The sequence below is a fragment of the Diadema antillarum genome, unplaced genomic scaffold (genome assembly GCF_040938485.1).
Source record: "Diadema antillarum isolate AM-2024a unplaced genomic scaffold, OU_Dant_1.0 scf00000132, whole genome shotgun sequence".
In the NCBI taxonomy this organism is placed as follows: Eukaryota; Metazoa; Echinodermata; class Echinoidea; order Diadematoida; family Diadematidae; genus Diadema; species Diadema antillarum.
Genome location: NW_027271021.1, coordinates 1,822,385 through 1,837,057, shown reverse-complemented (window position 1 = coordinate 1,837,057; position 14,673 = coordinate 1,822,385). Strand labels below are relative to the sequence as shown.

At 37.9% G+C, this 14,673-nt stretch overlaps 2 protein-coding genes across 2 annotated transcripts in view; one reads left to right on the top strand and one right to left on the bottom strand.

Annotated features, from left to right (window-relative positions):
- LOC139720746 (casein kinase I-like) overlaps positions 1-1,165 on the top strand; it is an 84,293-nt gene extending 83,128 nt beyond the window's left edge. The window contains exon 7 of the mRNA XM_071632101.1: positions 861-1,165. Coding sequence (XP_071488202.1) covers positions 861-1,165 — 305 coding nt within the window. The remainder of the gene's footprint in view (positions 1-860) is intronic.
- Positions 1,166-8,167: 7,002 nt separating this feature from the next.
- Positions 8,168-14,673, bottom strand: part of LOC139720727 (protein flightless-1 homolog) — a 48,339-nt gene continuing 41,833 nt past the window's right edge. Inside the window, exons 24-29 of the mRNA XM_071632083.1 lie at positions 13,214-13,503; positions 12,344-12,549; positions 11,543-11,666; positions 10,577-10,759; positions 9,490-9,603; positions 8,168-8,704 (exon numbers count right to left, since the gene is read on the bottom strand). Of these exons, the coding sequence (XP_071488184.1) occupies positions 8,570-8,704; positions 9,490-9,603; positions 10,577-10,759; positions 11,543-11,666; positions 12,344-12,549; positions 13,214-13,503 (1,052 nt within the window). The 3' untranslated portion in view covers positions 8,168-8,569. The remainder of the gene's footprint in view (positions 8,705-9,489; positions 9,604-10,576; positions 10,760-11,542; positions 11,667-12,343; positions 12,550-13,213; positions 13,504-14,673) is intronic.

The following is a 14,673-nucleotide window of genomic DNA, read 5'->3' as shown; positions in this document are numbered from 1 at the left end:
GTCCAATATTTATTTTACTGGCATGTGGACTTAGGGCTAAGCATGTCCAACAATGCCTTTCAGGTGCCCAGTTTGTTTGATGCTGATAAAATGTGTCATTCATAGGAGCCCCAGTGATATGACTGTTCACTATAATGAGTTGTTAACACCTTGTGAGAACGTGTATGACATGAATCCCTGATCTAAGTTATGTAGGCACTGCCGCTGACCAATCAGATCTTATCCTCCTGTAGTATTTTTTGTGAACGAGAAACCCAGAAGGCAAAGATAAATGTACCGGTATACTTGATTGAGCCTACGATGATTGAAAAATTACAATCAAAATGATTCAAATCAAAGGATGATCCATCGTATTGCTGAAACATAACTTTTCTACATCATGACATTTTAGTTATATGTGCTGTTCTTATGATGAATTTAGTGCGTACCTCGTGAAAGGCATAATTATGGATTTGGTTTTTAGAAATAAGAGTGATATGATGGTTATGACAAACTATGAATGCTGTGAAGAAGTGTCTTCAGAATTCCGTTATAAGTTCAAAGGCCACTAGACATTTGACATGAAAGTCATATTGGGCTGACAATGTTTAGTGTATCGGAGGGATTACAGAGAAATACGATGCACTCATTGTAATCTTTGTTCTTCATTTCCCACTGCAGGTCTACCATCTTTTTCATTTCCTTTCCTGAGCACCAGAGCAACATATTTTTTCTCTTTTTTTTTATAGTCACGTGCCAAATTTCAGACGTAAACATGAGTCTGTTTTATTAATGTCCATATAATTTTTCATCTAGTATGATCCTAATAATCATCGATCTCTCTGGAATTTCCTTCTGCTATCTCTCCTCAATCACTGCAGCTGAGTTTGCAACATACCTGAACCACACGAGGAATCTACGATTTGACGAGAAGCCGGACTACTCGTTCCTCCGACAGCTATTCCGCAACCTCTTCCACCGGTTAGGCTACACGTACGACTACGTCTTTGACTGGAACATGCTGAAATTTGTAAGTCCATTCTTGGTAAACTGGGCATTTGGCCTATGTACTGTATGTTGTTCCTTTCTATGCCTCTTAAAAACACATGCACACACACTGCTCTATTTCATATACTGTAAAAGTGGATATTTTCGTGCGACTAAGTTTTCGTGCTCAGCCGGGTAAGAAGAGTTTTGCGTGTTTTTAATTCCGCGGAATCAAGACATCAACTACTGGAACACATGGCAAGCAAAAATATTTGCGTGCTTTTATTTTCGTGCTAGTTTCTGGTTGCGCGAAATGCGCGAAAATGTCACAACACCGCGAAAATGTCCACTTTTACAGTACATGTACTTGGATTGGCTTTCAATCGAAATCAAACTATCATGTGAATATTCTTCATGCATAGCCCGAAACATGAGGGCCCCAAATGAATACAGGCCTTTAAGCATTAATTGCATCTGAAAACTCCAGAGACAGTCGGGAAGGTAGTCACAAACATTGTACATATACGATACTGTACAACATTAAACACATTAAAAGTGGTTCGGGTTATAAAAGCAGTTTTGAGTCTTGGAAATGTTACTGTGAGACTACAGACTTCATGCATATATGCATCGGAATTGATACAGCCATTCTGTGCAGCCTCCCATATACCCCTTCCAACAGGGATCTATGTCGAACATTGCTGTTGTTTGGTTTTTTTTTTTTTCATATGTCTCACATTCTGCCAAATCTACAAAAAATCCCTGGATGATCCCAAGCTGGTGGATGTCTGGAGACTACCAGGCTAAAATTTGTGTTGAAAGGCATTATGCATTCAAAACTGCATGCAGTATACATTCATACAAACACTATATACACAACTAGTGCATGTAACATCTATTAGAGAAAACAAAGCATGTGTCAAACCAGAAGTGTTTTTGCCATTTCATTTTGATATTTTACCATTTAATGATTTATTCATAAATCCATAGCATAGAAATGCTATGGCAACAGTTGCATCAAAATCAGAGAAAGTGATGGAATTTTTGAATTTCCCTGAACAATAATATTGGTTATGATATAACATGGTTACATGACTCAGATGGACAGTGAGGTTATTGTCTTACAAAGTTGCCTTTGGTTTGTACACAAAAATATTGTAAGAAATCATGTTTAGGGTTGATATATCTGGACATTCCAGTCATTGCCAGGTCAGTGCAACACAGTGATTTGATGTGAAAGTTATATGTTTTTCACATTTAATTAACCTTATGGTGATCAATGGATTGATTGCTCAACTAATTAATATAAATCTCACATGACCCGAACAATCAATCCATACTGCAAGTATATTTTCGCTAATTCATATATATATATATATATATATATACTCCTAGATGGGTCATTTGGAAGACATTTCCATTTGTTTTATATGCAAATTTATTACTGCATGTTCAATGGCAGTTTACGCAATGGAGACAAGAAAATTGTCTCCTTAAAGGACAAGTTCACCTTCATAAACATAAGGATTGAGAAAATGCAACAATATTAGTAGAACACATCAGTGAAAGTTTGAGGAAAATTGGACAATCGATGCAAAAGTTATGAATTTTTTAAATTTTTGTGTTGGAACCGCTGGATGAGGAGACTACTACAGCTTGTGAGTCATATGCGTACAACAGTATAAAGAAAATATAAAAGAAAATTCAACATATTTTCACTTTTTTCGCATAATAAAAGAGCAATTGACTTGCCTCTTTCTAAAGGCAGGGGGAATAATATTACCCATAACATTTATCGGTAACGAGTCAGGGGAATCTGTACTTTTTTCAAAAGATGGAATTTTGTGAAATTCTCTTTATATTTTCCTTATATTGTTGTACACATGTGACATCTAAGTTATTCATACACTGCAGTAGTCTTCTCATCCAGCGGGTACTGCACAAAAACTTCAAAAATTCATAACTTTTGAACGGATTGTCTGATTTTCCTCAAACTTTCAATGATGTGTTCTACTAATATTGCTACATTCTCTCAATCCTTATGTTTATGAAGGTGAACTTGTCCTTTAATGACCAGTTGTCTCCCTAATGAAGACACTTCCCCCCAATATGTCTCCCTAAGGTGCCAACTAGGGAGATATATATATATATATATATATATATTGTAGTTGTTCCGCGTATTGGCAGTACTAGAAATAGCAATAATAAAGTCACAACAGAGGAATGCAGGGAATGCATTGATAGCCAATCTTGATTTAATGAATAATCCGAATTTTCGAGGAACCTTCCTCTTCTTCAGGGATGACAGTGCGAATATTCGCACTGTCATCCCTGAAGAAGAGGAAGGTTCCTCGAAAATTCGGATTATTCATTAAATCAAGATTGGCTATCAATGCATTCCCTGCATTCCTCTGTTGTGACTTTATTATTGCTATATATATATATATATATATATATATATATATATATATATATATATATATATATATAAATGAATGTTATCTGTAATCTTGCAATTTCTTTCTTCTACTGACATGAATGGGCACAAGTGAATAAATACTTCAAGAGTGGAATATCATAATGATGTATCATGAATTTATAAGAACATATTCATACAAACACATTTACATAGATATTGAACCATTAGCTTTATAATCTGTATTGGATGTCAGTCAATTAACTGAAAAGTTAGATTATCTCTTTTTATCTAACATCTCAATTACTGGTAAATGATGACAAATTAACTTTGAACCTAGAAGTACAGAGATTTTGGGGGTTTTGTTTTATAAACCTTGTTTAATGTTAACAAATTTACTAACAATACAAATCCATTACTTTCTTATCACTTAGAAGATATCCACTTGCTGCCGTTATCTTCTGCTGCTAAGCTTCACTCTTACTTCAAACAATTCTCTCCTTGTGATTGGTTTAGCCTCATCCAAGAGGAATGAATGTATCAACAAACTTGTTTGATGCTACAAAAGTTCAGATTATTCAACCTCACATGCGCGCACACACACACAATTTTCATTCCACATGACAAATAGATAATACAACCCATATTTGTCAATGCGAGACATTTTATTCATACATAATGACAAGAAAAGAAGCATATGGAAGTTCCAGAATGTCTTGTATACTTTAATATTGTGACTCAAGATGGGAACGGAAGAAAATGGCAATAATAACAACAATAATAATGATTCTGGAGCACCCAAGAAGCCATATCACGTTTCACAGTCTATGCAAAACTGGAAATGAGTTGCTGAAAATAAATACTTGGCTTGAATAATCCCAGAAACACAGCAAAGAGAAGGAGAATACAAAGGGTAGATGAAAACAACTCATCATGACAAGTGCTGTGAATCCGAGAATCACAGCAAAATTAGCAGTTCAGACATAGTAGCAAACATGATCATAGTTTTAGCATACTGAAAAGTTTTTAAAAATGCTTTGGTGGAGGTGAAAAATAAAAGAATAAAAAAAAAAAACATTGCATACAAGAATACTGACTTGTCCAAACAAGATTGCAATAACAACTTACGTATATATTCAATTTGACTAAATCTCCTGGATTTTGTGCAGGAAACTCCACTGTTGCGAGCCACAGGCTTTGGGATAAAGCTCTAGAAGTAAGCAATGAAAAGTACTGGAAGAAGCTAATTTATTGTTTAAAAAAAATCATTCTCACTAATTCTATAAGTATAGAAATGTTTCTATTTAAAGTCTTATTGCACCTATACAAGTTAGTGAACAACACATTATTAGAACTACTCAATTCCTCAGATGCAAATTCCTCATTGCATCTACATCATATACAGTCAACCTTGCCTAAGTCGAATCCATTTGGACTGGAGAAATAACTTCAACTTAGAAAAAATTTGACTTATGAGGAATTAAAGTCAATAGAATATACAGAGAAGAGGACTTCAATAGACCTTTGACGTAGGGAATTATTCCACTTATGCGAGGTCGACTTAAAGTGTATCTGTACACAGAAATTAAGTTTTCTGACATTGTAGGTTATTGTATTGGCAATATCCCTATGAAATATAAGAGTGCAATGTTACTCACATACAGAGATATAGCAATATATAAAGAGACATAGAGCAATCTCTAAAATGCCAAAAATTACATGCGCCTTGATTTAAGAGTAGTCTTCTGGCCTTATCGACTGCATTCGATTGCGTAGTTCGATAATTTTCTGTACGATCAGTGTACTACGATACTCTCAAAACACGCAAACGCACGCAAATGTCCACGTACGCAGCTAGGATGAACTGCCACGCTGCACCGTGCCGGGCCACTGACTAGGCAGCCGCGGCAGCATCTACTCATGAATGTATATGGCTCGATGAGGCGATACCGATAGACAGTATTCGATATAGCTGTGTGCAGACAGAGGCAAACGAAGGAAACGTGCACACACCGACTGTCTACGCGCAGCTACTACTTTCAGATCTGGCTACTATTGCAGCCCGCACTAGTGCGTGCTGATTTATTAAAATTAATATTTCACAGTTTTGGGCATTTTTTTTTTGTGATGGGATAGAATTTTCTCTACAGTTCTTAGGACATGCTCTCCCACCTCTCAAATTTAAATTTTAGGGGAGAGATTCCCTTTAAGCAAGATTGACTGTAGTCCTTACTTCACTCCTTCAGTGACTCCATACACAGCTACCAGGGCTAGACATTGATGTTTTTTCCTCTGGCGGCCCATTTAGACAACTAAAATCATTAAATTTGCAAAAGTTTGTGGCCCGAAATAGAAGTGTAGTGGCGCTAAATTACAGGAAACATAGTAATCTATTTTGAATCTCAGTTGTCTGATCAGGCCACAAGAAGATGTACTTTTTGAAAGTTTGGTGGCACAACATCAATTTTTAGTGGCCTCGGGCCACCACCAATGTCTAGCCCTGGCTATACAAGCCAACAATAAATATATGTCACTTTTTTTCTTTTTAACATCTACGCACACACACAAAAAAGGTACTGTTATCAGCAGAAGTAGAAACAAGGTTTGAATATCGACTGGCAAACCTCAAGACTCTAGCTGCCATTTTTTGTGAGTGTCTGGCCCCATCCAGAAACCAGTTTCCTTTCACACATCCACCATGAACACCGACTCCCACATATCCCCACTTGGGTTGATGTGATTAGGTTACTGCAGGTGCCACAAAGTATGTGAAATGGGACTTGTAGGCCTATTTCACAAGTACCGTAGTTATATTTGCGATAAAAAAACAGACTCAATGGAATGAGAAGTGAGTTCCATTATTCCTTTTTGAGAAGCTAAGCTGGCAAATTTCCCACAATAAGGAACAAATAATTTACGTTTCTGATATGAGAAGCGACATTTTGGTGTGCTGTTAATAGCCCAGATACATGGTATCAGTTAATTTGCAAACTTTGCAAAATCAAACCTCTGGGGAAATATGTGGCGTCTACAGTAACTCACAGAAATTATATGATATTGGTACATTCAGTTTACTAAAATAGCTGAACACGAACAGAAGTTTGGCCTCATCCTTGACTAAAACTGAAAAATGTAGGGGCATTCAAATAAAGAATTAAACAAACCTTTCATTGAGTGATTAGATGCTAGGTTAATTCCTCTGACAAAGTCGATTCATGTAAAAATCAATTAGCCTATTTCAGCAAAATACAGATTTTATGATATTCATATACTAGTTTAGAAACCTCATAAGGTCTATTATTAAAATAATGTTCTACATAACATGGTCCTGTTGTACACAGCCACTTTCCTTATGTTTCTTGTTTATGAATTTGAAAGTATTACTTGGTGCATGTTACACATACATTCACTATATTTCTGCTCTTTACAGTAAGCTCTTAGTCTGTACTCAAGGGGATTAGATATCTCATGCAACTGGCTAATTCCTGCACAGTATATCCTGTTTCAAAACTGCACTGATTATTACCACACTTTCACTGAGCATATGTCTATATCATGATTAATATCATTAATTTCATATGATATCTATGTGGCTGCATGTCTCAGTACCAGTTCATTCTAAATAATAAGCGTAACGGTATACTTGATACACCTCGTAGGTATGGGTCACACATGCACATTTTTAGAGAGAAGGAATTTGTTTGCTACATATCTATGTGAAATTTTCAGTAAAAGTAATTTTGGTATTGCAACGTATGTCAAAAAAGTACAGAGTGTAGTATTAGTGGTGTAAACTGTCTTTGGCAGTCTAGATGAGTCAAAAGCCTCGGGTATTTTTTTCCTCTGGGAAAAGGGGGAGGGGGAGGTTTACATGGTATAAACTTGTAGCAAACCATGAATGCTTGCCGTACAGGCTGTTCAGGAAGTGCTAAGGAGTTTTATACCTTTGTAATCACAGGCATACATGTACATAATCATTTTCTGACCATCATACAGGGAGTAATACAGAAATAAAATCACACTGTCATCCCTTACAGAGTAAATCAATGTCCGAGCTTTCATACCCAACCATAGTCATAGTACATTACATGACAGAGAAAACTGTTTATAAAGTCAACCTGTCTATAAGGACTATCTGTTTATAAAGGACACGGAAAGAGTGGTCTCACAGAGAGGTGGTTCTTTGCAGACAGGTAATCCCCAATGCGGGACTGACTACATCTGCTTATTCGTCATGTTAGTGCATAAAACACTCATTACGTCGTGGACATCTCTCTGGTCAACCTTAGACTCTCTGAGTTCATTAGCTCAAGGATGAACTCTCCAATCTGCATTCTTCTGCAATCAGCAATCTTCAGCAATATACAATGAAAGGAGGAACTTGGAGTTCTTTGAACATGGTACTCAAGTGGTCAACTCATTTGGCATCATGCACAGTATGATCTGGGATGCCAACCTTGTACATATCATTGCATTATTCGGAGGGCTGAAAAGGCATATCTTTTAAGGAAAACAGTATTTTCACCTTTCCTGCAATAAATATGAGTAGGAACAATTTGGGAAAAACAGCATTTTCCATGAAACATGCTGTATTTTTGGCAAAAAAACAAAACAGCACAAAATACTGCAAGAAAGTAACAGTTTGGCAACTCTGTATGATCTCCACCTTTCCATGGAGATACAGGCATGAATGCAGAGTAATATTGACCCATCTTAAACCTGTTGCAACATTCTGACATCATACATCACCAGGGTCACAGGAGATATTCTATTTTTCGTTTCCAAGTTTCTCACAGAAAACCTTTCAGGGTCGCATGTTGTTGAGATGTACATATGCTTGGTGTTGCTTAAGCCAAAACAGGCCAAACGTGTCCCAGTACTGTACTACTTGCTCCTGCTGCGGGATAATCTATAGGGATGGGATCGGCTAAGATCGTATAAAGGCTGAAGGCGTCTCAATGGAGACTGGTGAACAGCTCACACATGCCAAGCTCCATCTGGGAGACCAGTGCACTAACCCTTCTCAGGACTCTTTCTGATCCCAATCCACACATCCTTGCCCTGTTGTTCTCGTCAAATGATGGCGTCCCTTCACAATCACTCCATAAATGTGTTGTTCCACTGTCTCCTTTACACTATTTTTGCATGGTCTGAAAAATAGACCTTAACCCTTTGACTCCATCTAGTCTACTTGGGTGCTGACTTGAAGAGCCCCCAGCCGTGGAAGCAGCGGATGAACTTCCACGTCTCCTTGCCCTTTTTAACCACGGCAAACTTCCTCGGGTTGTCCGGCTCCTTGTTCTTCATGTGTTGCACGTAGACCTGTGGTCAGATGGTCAGAGAAACAGTAATGACAGAAGTTACTGTCTGCGTCACTTTCCTCCATTTTGCTCTTCCTTCTCTAGGAAGAGACAGTCGCCTTTTTTTTTATTCCATGAAATAAAGTTCTTCCCTACAGCACAATATTTCTAATTGGTTGCATTGCTTTAAGCATTCCAAATGAAATACCCAAGTGACATTATCATGCTGACTTAAAAAAAAAAACAATTATTTTCTTTGATTCTTAACAACATACACAAACCTTACTTTATTTGAATGCAGTTATTTTATCAGGTCTCATACTTTACACCTTGTTTCAGTTCAAATTATTGCCTGTCTCATGTCCGTTCTCTGTATAATTTCACGCCTACAAATTCGGGAACCTACAGTTTCTACAAGCATCATTGCTTTTATGTAGGCCCCATCATATTTCTGACATTGATTTGTGATATCCTCAGATGATAATGACCATTTATATTTGTGTTTAATGTTGGTTTGTCTTTTTTTTTTCAAACATGAGATATGGTTGTATATATTTTGTACTTTTGTTTTATTGTCAATCATTTAGTAATCCCATCACTGAGAAAGTGGAAATATGAAATAAACTTGAAACTTGAAAACTTGAAACTTGAAAAAACAACAACATAGATTTCTATGACATCATCACGATACTGTTCTTCATGTCTTTAAGTGGCAAATTAAAATGACTCAGCAGTACTATGAGACTTAGATGCATCAGGTGATACCGGGAGAATGAGATTCTACAGGAAGTAAAACCTCCAACTGACCTGAGAACTCTTGTAGGCCAGCTTCTTCTCCACATCGCTGCTGTCTGGTCCCAGCCACAGGTAGACCTCATTACCCGTGTCCAGAATCATTACATCATCATCAGCCAGGTCATCCTGGGGTGGGTGGGTGGGGGGGGGGGGGGGGGGGGGGGAATAGTTAACAATGCAGTTAGCTCCCATTATAACAAAAATCTAAAGACTAGCAGTTCTCTTTCGTTATATCATAATTTCATCATGGACGAACAATGCAGTATAAAAAGATGATCAACAATAATTTAATGAAATAATAAAATAATGAAAGTGGAAACTTTTGCAGTGTGGAAATTTTGACACATTTTGTGCAATATGAAACAGGGTCAAAAATAAGAGAAAGCGACTGCTCCTGCTTGTAATAGTAAGATATATTATCTCTTTGATTCCATGAAAGTACAAACATGAAATTAATTTTACCTGAGTGTGAAAAAAATTACTCAGGCAAAGATATTAAACTTTTACAGTATTGGTCATAACAAGGTAAAACTGGTAGTCCCAGCGACCTTGTTATAGCACTAATAGTATTTTTCTGTATTAGTAAACAATGCAGGTCATCATCATCTATACAGGATGTTTTAGCGGCTCATTGTAAATGCGTATTCTCAACCATTCGATTTTCATTGTGCAATAAGAGAGCGTATTGAACGAAACACATAGGCCAATGTATTAATCCCCCCATAGGCTAACATTGTTAGTGGCAGTGCAATAATACACCATATTTTGTCTCGTCTGATGCGCGAGTGCTTGCTGACTGCGTGAACGCTTGCTACTAGTGCGTGAACTCTTGATACAATTTACAAGCGCATAAACATCTTTCTAGTTGCTTCATAGGCCTACTCCTCTTTCACTGCCGAGTTAACTTAAAAGACGAGTAGAAGTAACAGTACAGTACAGTTTATGCCTTCTCTACATAATGATTACAGATGATGATAATTATATTGGATGGCTTTAATTCATGGAATATCAAGGAATATTGCACTCGTTAGGGCCAATATTCCCTGGTATCCCATTCATAGCCATCCAATACAACAGAAATGTCACACTCTTGCTATACCTGACAGAAATCGGAGCACTTCTCAGACACGGTGAAGAAGCCCTTCTCGTTGGAGCAGCGGAAGAGGCGTGATTTCCTCATGTACTCGGCATCCTTGTCATAGTTTCGCCTGCTGCCGAGGGCGACCCACCAGAAGTTCTCCGGCTCCTCTCCTTCAGCCAGGAGCTGGTGGCTGTACATGTCCTGGAAACAGGCAACATTACTTGACAGTTATACTCAAATGCTATTAACGTTGATAGATACATAGATAGGCGTATGTATGGATAAATGGATGGGTGGATGGACGGACGGACAGAAGGACAGATAGACAGATAGATAGATAGATAGATAGATAGATAGATCGATAGGTAGATACAACACATAGATAATAGGCATATTGATAGTTTGTGAAGTCAATGATCGTAATTATCAATTGATATTTGACAGTTATACTCAGATGCTAAGTTGAAAGATAGAAATATACATAGATAGATAGACAGACAGATAGAAAGATAGGTACATAGATAGATAAATAGACAAAAAGATAAGTAGACAGATGATTTATGAAGGGAATGATCGCAATTATTTGATATTTGACAGTTATACTCAGATGCTAAGTTGAAAGATGGATAGATAGATATATAAATAGATATATGGATGGATAGACTGATTGATAGATAGATAGATAGATAGACAGAAAGATAGGTAGACAGAGTGATAGTAATGAAGTCAGAGATTGTAATTATCATTTGATATCGAACACAAGGCCAGTAAAATCAATGCACAGCTCTCGACAAATCGCATTGCAGAATTTTCCCAACCTGTTCTGTACAAATTCTTGAAAGCATATGCCTCACGACAATGAACTAGTGCATGGTATCTACATCAACAGGCATGTGGTATGAGGTTACATAACAGTGAATGCACTATCATGTCTAGACACAACAGAAGCACTATAACTGCGGGGTGTCTGAGCCGAAGACTTACATCAAACATCTCGTATGCCATCTCTTCTGCTATCCGTGACATGTCTTGATTAGCCTTGGATCCAATCCATGTGTAGACAATTCCTTTACTGTCTTGACTGTCAAATGGAACTTCGAGGATGTAGCTGAAAAGGAAACACAAATTGTAAATGAGTAACAATGAAATGACTTTTTTTTTTAAAATGAGGCCATGCACAGTTGCCACATCAATCTCATATGAAGTCGAGTGATTTCATGTAAGAGCATATCATACCAAACTACACTGCGTTGAAGAGATACTCTAGCATGCAGAGATATACATGCCTTCAAGCAATGCTGCATGATATATCATTGAGAATTCTTCTTTCTGCACCACAGGCTTGCAATATAGACCTGTTCAGTTTGGGTGCTTTTGTTTTATATTGATGTCCATTTCAGCCATAACTGGGGGCTCTAGTATGTCTAACAATAGTTATGTCTATGTCTAGAGCTATAGTTATGTTATGTTATCTCTATGTTATGTTATATTATGTTATAACATAACATAGTTATGTTATGTTATCTCTATGTCTAGAGCTATAGTCAGCAATCATCTTGTCAAAAAAGATGAATCCTTGTTTAGAGCATAGAGTGATATTGTCACAGGTAGTACTGAATTTCATTTCATGATTGGATACTTTTACTCTGACAAAGTAAAGTGATACTATAATTCATACACAAATTATGTGACGATTCATTATAAAAAAGATTATGTCATAAATCTGGGTTGGACATTTGACGCAAACTTCAAGAGCAGAACTCTGTAATGACACCATCTCCTCACCAGAACTCAGGGTTGAGCCACTGGGCCGTGGGGTGGACTTGGATGCAGCGGGTGCACAGGGGTCCTCCGTTGGCCCTGATGTGGTACAGCTTGGGGTTAAGGTCCTTGGGCGTGTCCTCTGACTGAGCGTTGGGGAGCGGGCGTCTGCCGCGATGGATGACAAACTTCTTCTTGAAGTGTGAGAGGAACTTGAGGTTCTCTTGTTGCTGTAGGGAAGGAGAGAGAAAAAAAAAACACAATTGAATGTGTTTGTGATGGTTTATGCTATGTTTCATGCTGTACAAAGTTTTATATCAAATTTTTCTGCTACATATCTGTCATATTTGTCATATAGCGTTGTAGTTCTCTAATAGATTTTCAGCATTCCCTTTTTTCTACATATTATCAACACTTCTGACAAATGCTAACAGTGTCATCTATTTTTTTTTTTTTACAAATGACAACATATACCAGTATCTGTTACAAAAATTTTTGTCCTGACATTATCAACATCAACATCACTGCTTGTCTATAATCTTGCTGAATTGATAAGAAGAACCAATAACCATGATTACTGAAATATCTCATGATGTAACATTTTTAAAAATACATCCTTTCATATCATGCTACTTTTTGTTTGTTTGTTGAGACCCCCTCATCTTGCTGGCATGTTTTGAAAATGGGGTCGAGTAGGGGTCTATAGCAAAATCATAAATTGCCATCTTTGCTCAAGACTGCACACATGTATACATTTGTGTCCTTAGGACTACAGTGAAATGAATTGTACTAATTTCTATCCCTGCTGAAGCTGCACACATAGTTACATATGTGCCTTGGTCTATAGTAAAATCATGAATTGGAGTGATTTCTTTTCCTGCTACACACACGTACCTGGCAGAGTCGGACGACCTCCAACTTGTCGCCGAAGAGCGACTCAAACTTCTTCTGCAGGCTGAAGGTGAAGGTGAGCCATCCCATGTTGCTGGCCTCGCGGCCCTGCCAGAAGTAGACGGTGCACTGGAAGTCCTCCTCGGCCGCCACCTCGTCGTCCTCATCCTCATCATCCTTCTCCTCCTCCGCTCCCTCCTTCCCGTTCTCCTCCCCATCCCCGTCCTCCGGGAGATCCCGGGGCACCCAGTAGCGGCAGAGGAAGACGTAGCAGTCCCCACTGTAGAAGTGACCTGGGGCAGGGTGCGGGCAAAGAAGGATAAAGAGCATGGATTAACATTTTCATGCTGTCTATAGTAAAAGTGGAAATATTTTGTGGAACATGAAACTTGCACAAAAATAAAAGTGCACTGAATTTTTGCTTGTCTAACGGAATATCCTGTAGCATGAGTGAATGTTCTGTTGCTATACTGACCACATACCCTATACAATACTGTATAAGCTATTATATTTGCAAATTTTGCAAATCACCGTTGGACCACGAAGTTAACAACACATGAATATATCTCGAACTGACAGGCATTAGTACACGTATGATAGCGTCTGTGTCAAATTTGCGAAATCAACATCTCGCAAAAATGTCTGTGACCTCATTCGTGAAAATATCTTTACCCGAAAATAAAAGCTTCTACAGTAGTATGGATTGTGCTGCCAAAGCCCTGAACTGCTGCTGCAGTAGTGAGCTGTCTGAAGTGCTCTGACTATTCGCCAAATCCAAACATGAGAAATTCATCTTACCCTGCCAAGCACGAAAAATTGCTCGAAGGCAAAACACCTGCTTTTACGGTATTCTTGATCAAGGTTAACTCCCAATGTTTGTTTGCACTATATCACAGTAGCAGTTCTCAAAAACACTCAGGGCTGGCAGCATTCAAAGTCAAAATCAGGAACGTTCAAGAAAGCAGTCTGACATAAACTTGTGTGAGATACATGCATACCAGTATGCTGTATATTTCCAATATCAGGGATGAATTTGTATTGTCTTGAGACAGGAGATATATCAGTTTTCAAGAAAAAAGCCTGCAAGTCGGTCACTAATAATGAATACGGTACCAAATTCCTTACCCTTCTTTATCTTTTCCCAACCTACATACAGACAGGATATGAGCAGTGCAGCTACACATAGTTTCACATGTTCGTGGCAATCATACGAGAGACATTCAAAAAAGCAGTGCAACACCAATTGTGTGAACAGGAGTCACCTTCAAAGGGCAAGTGAAATCTACCATGCATATACTTCTCCCACTGGTTCGTAAAAGCTTGAGACACCATCCCCAAAAAAAGACATTAAAAAAAAAGAAATCTTACAAAAAACCTCATTCACAGAGAGAGGAAGAGGGTTGGGAGATTGTTAAAGAGGTGCTTGCACAAAGCGTGATTTATCTATGTATCTATGTATTTTC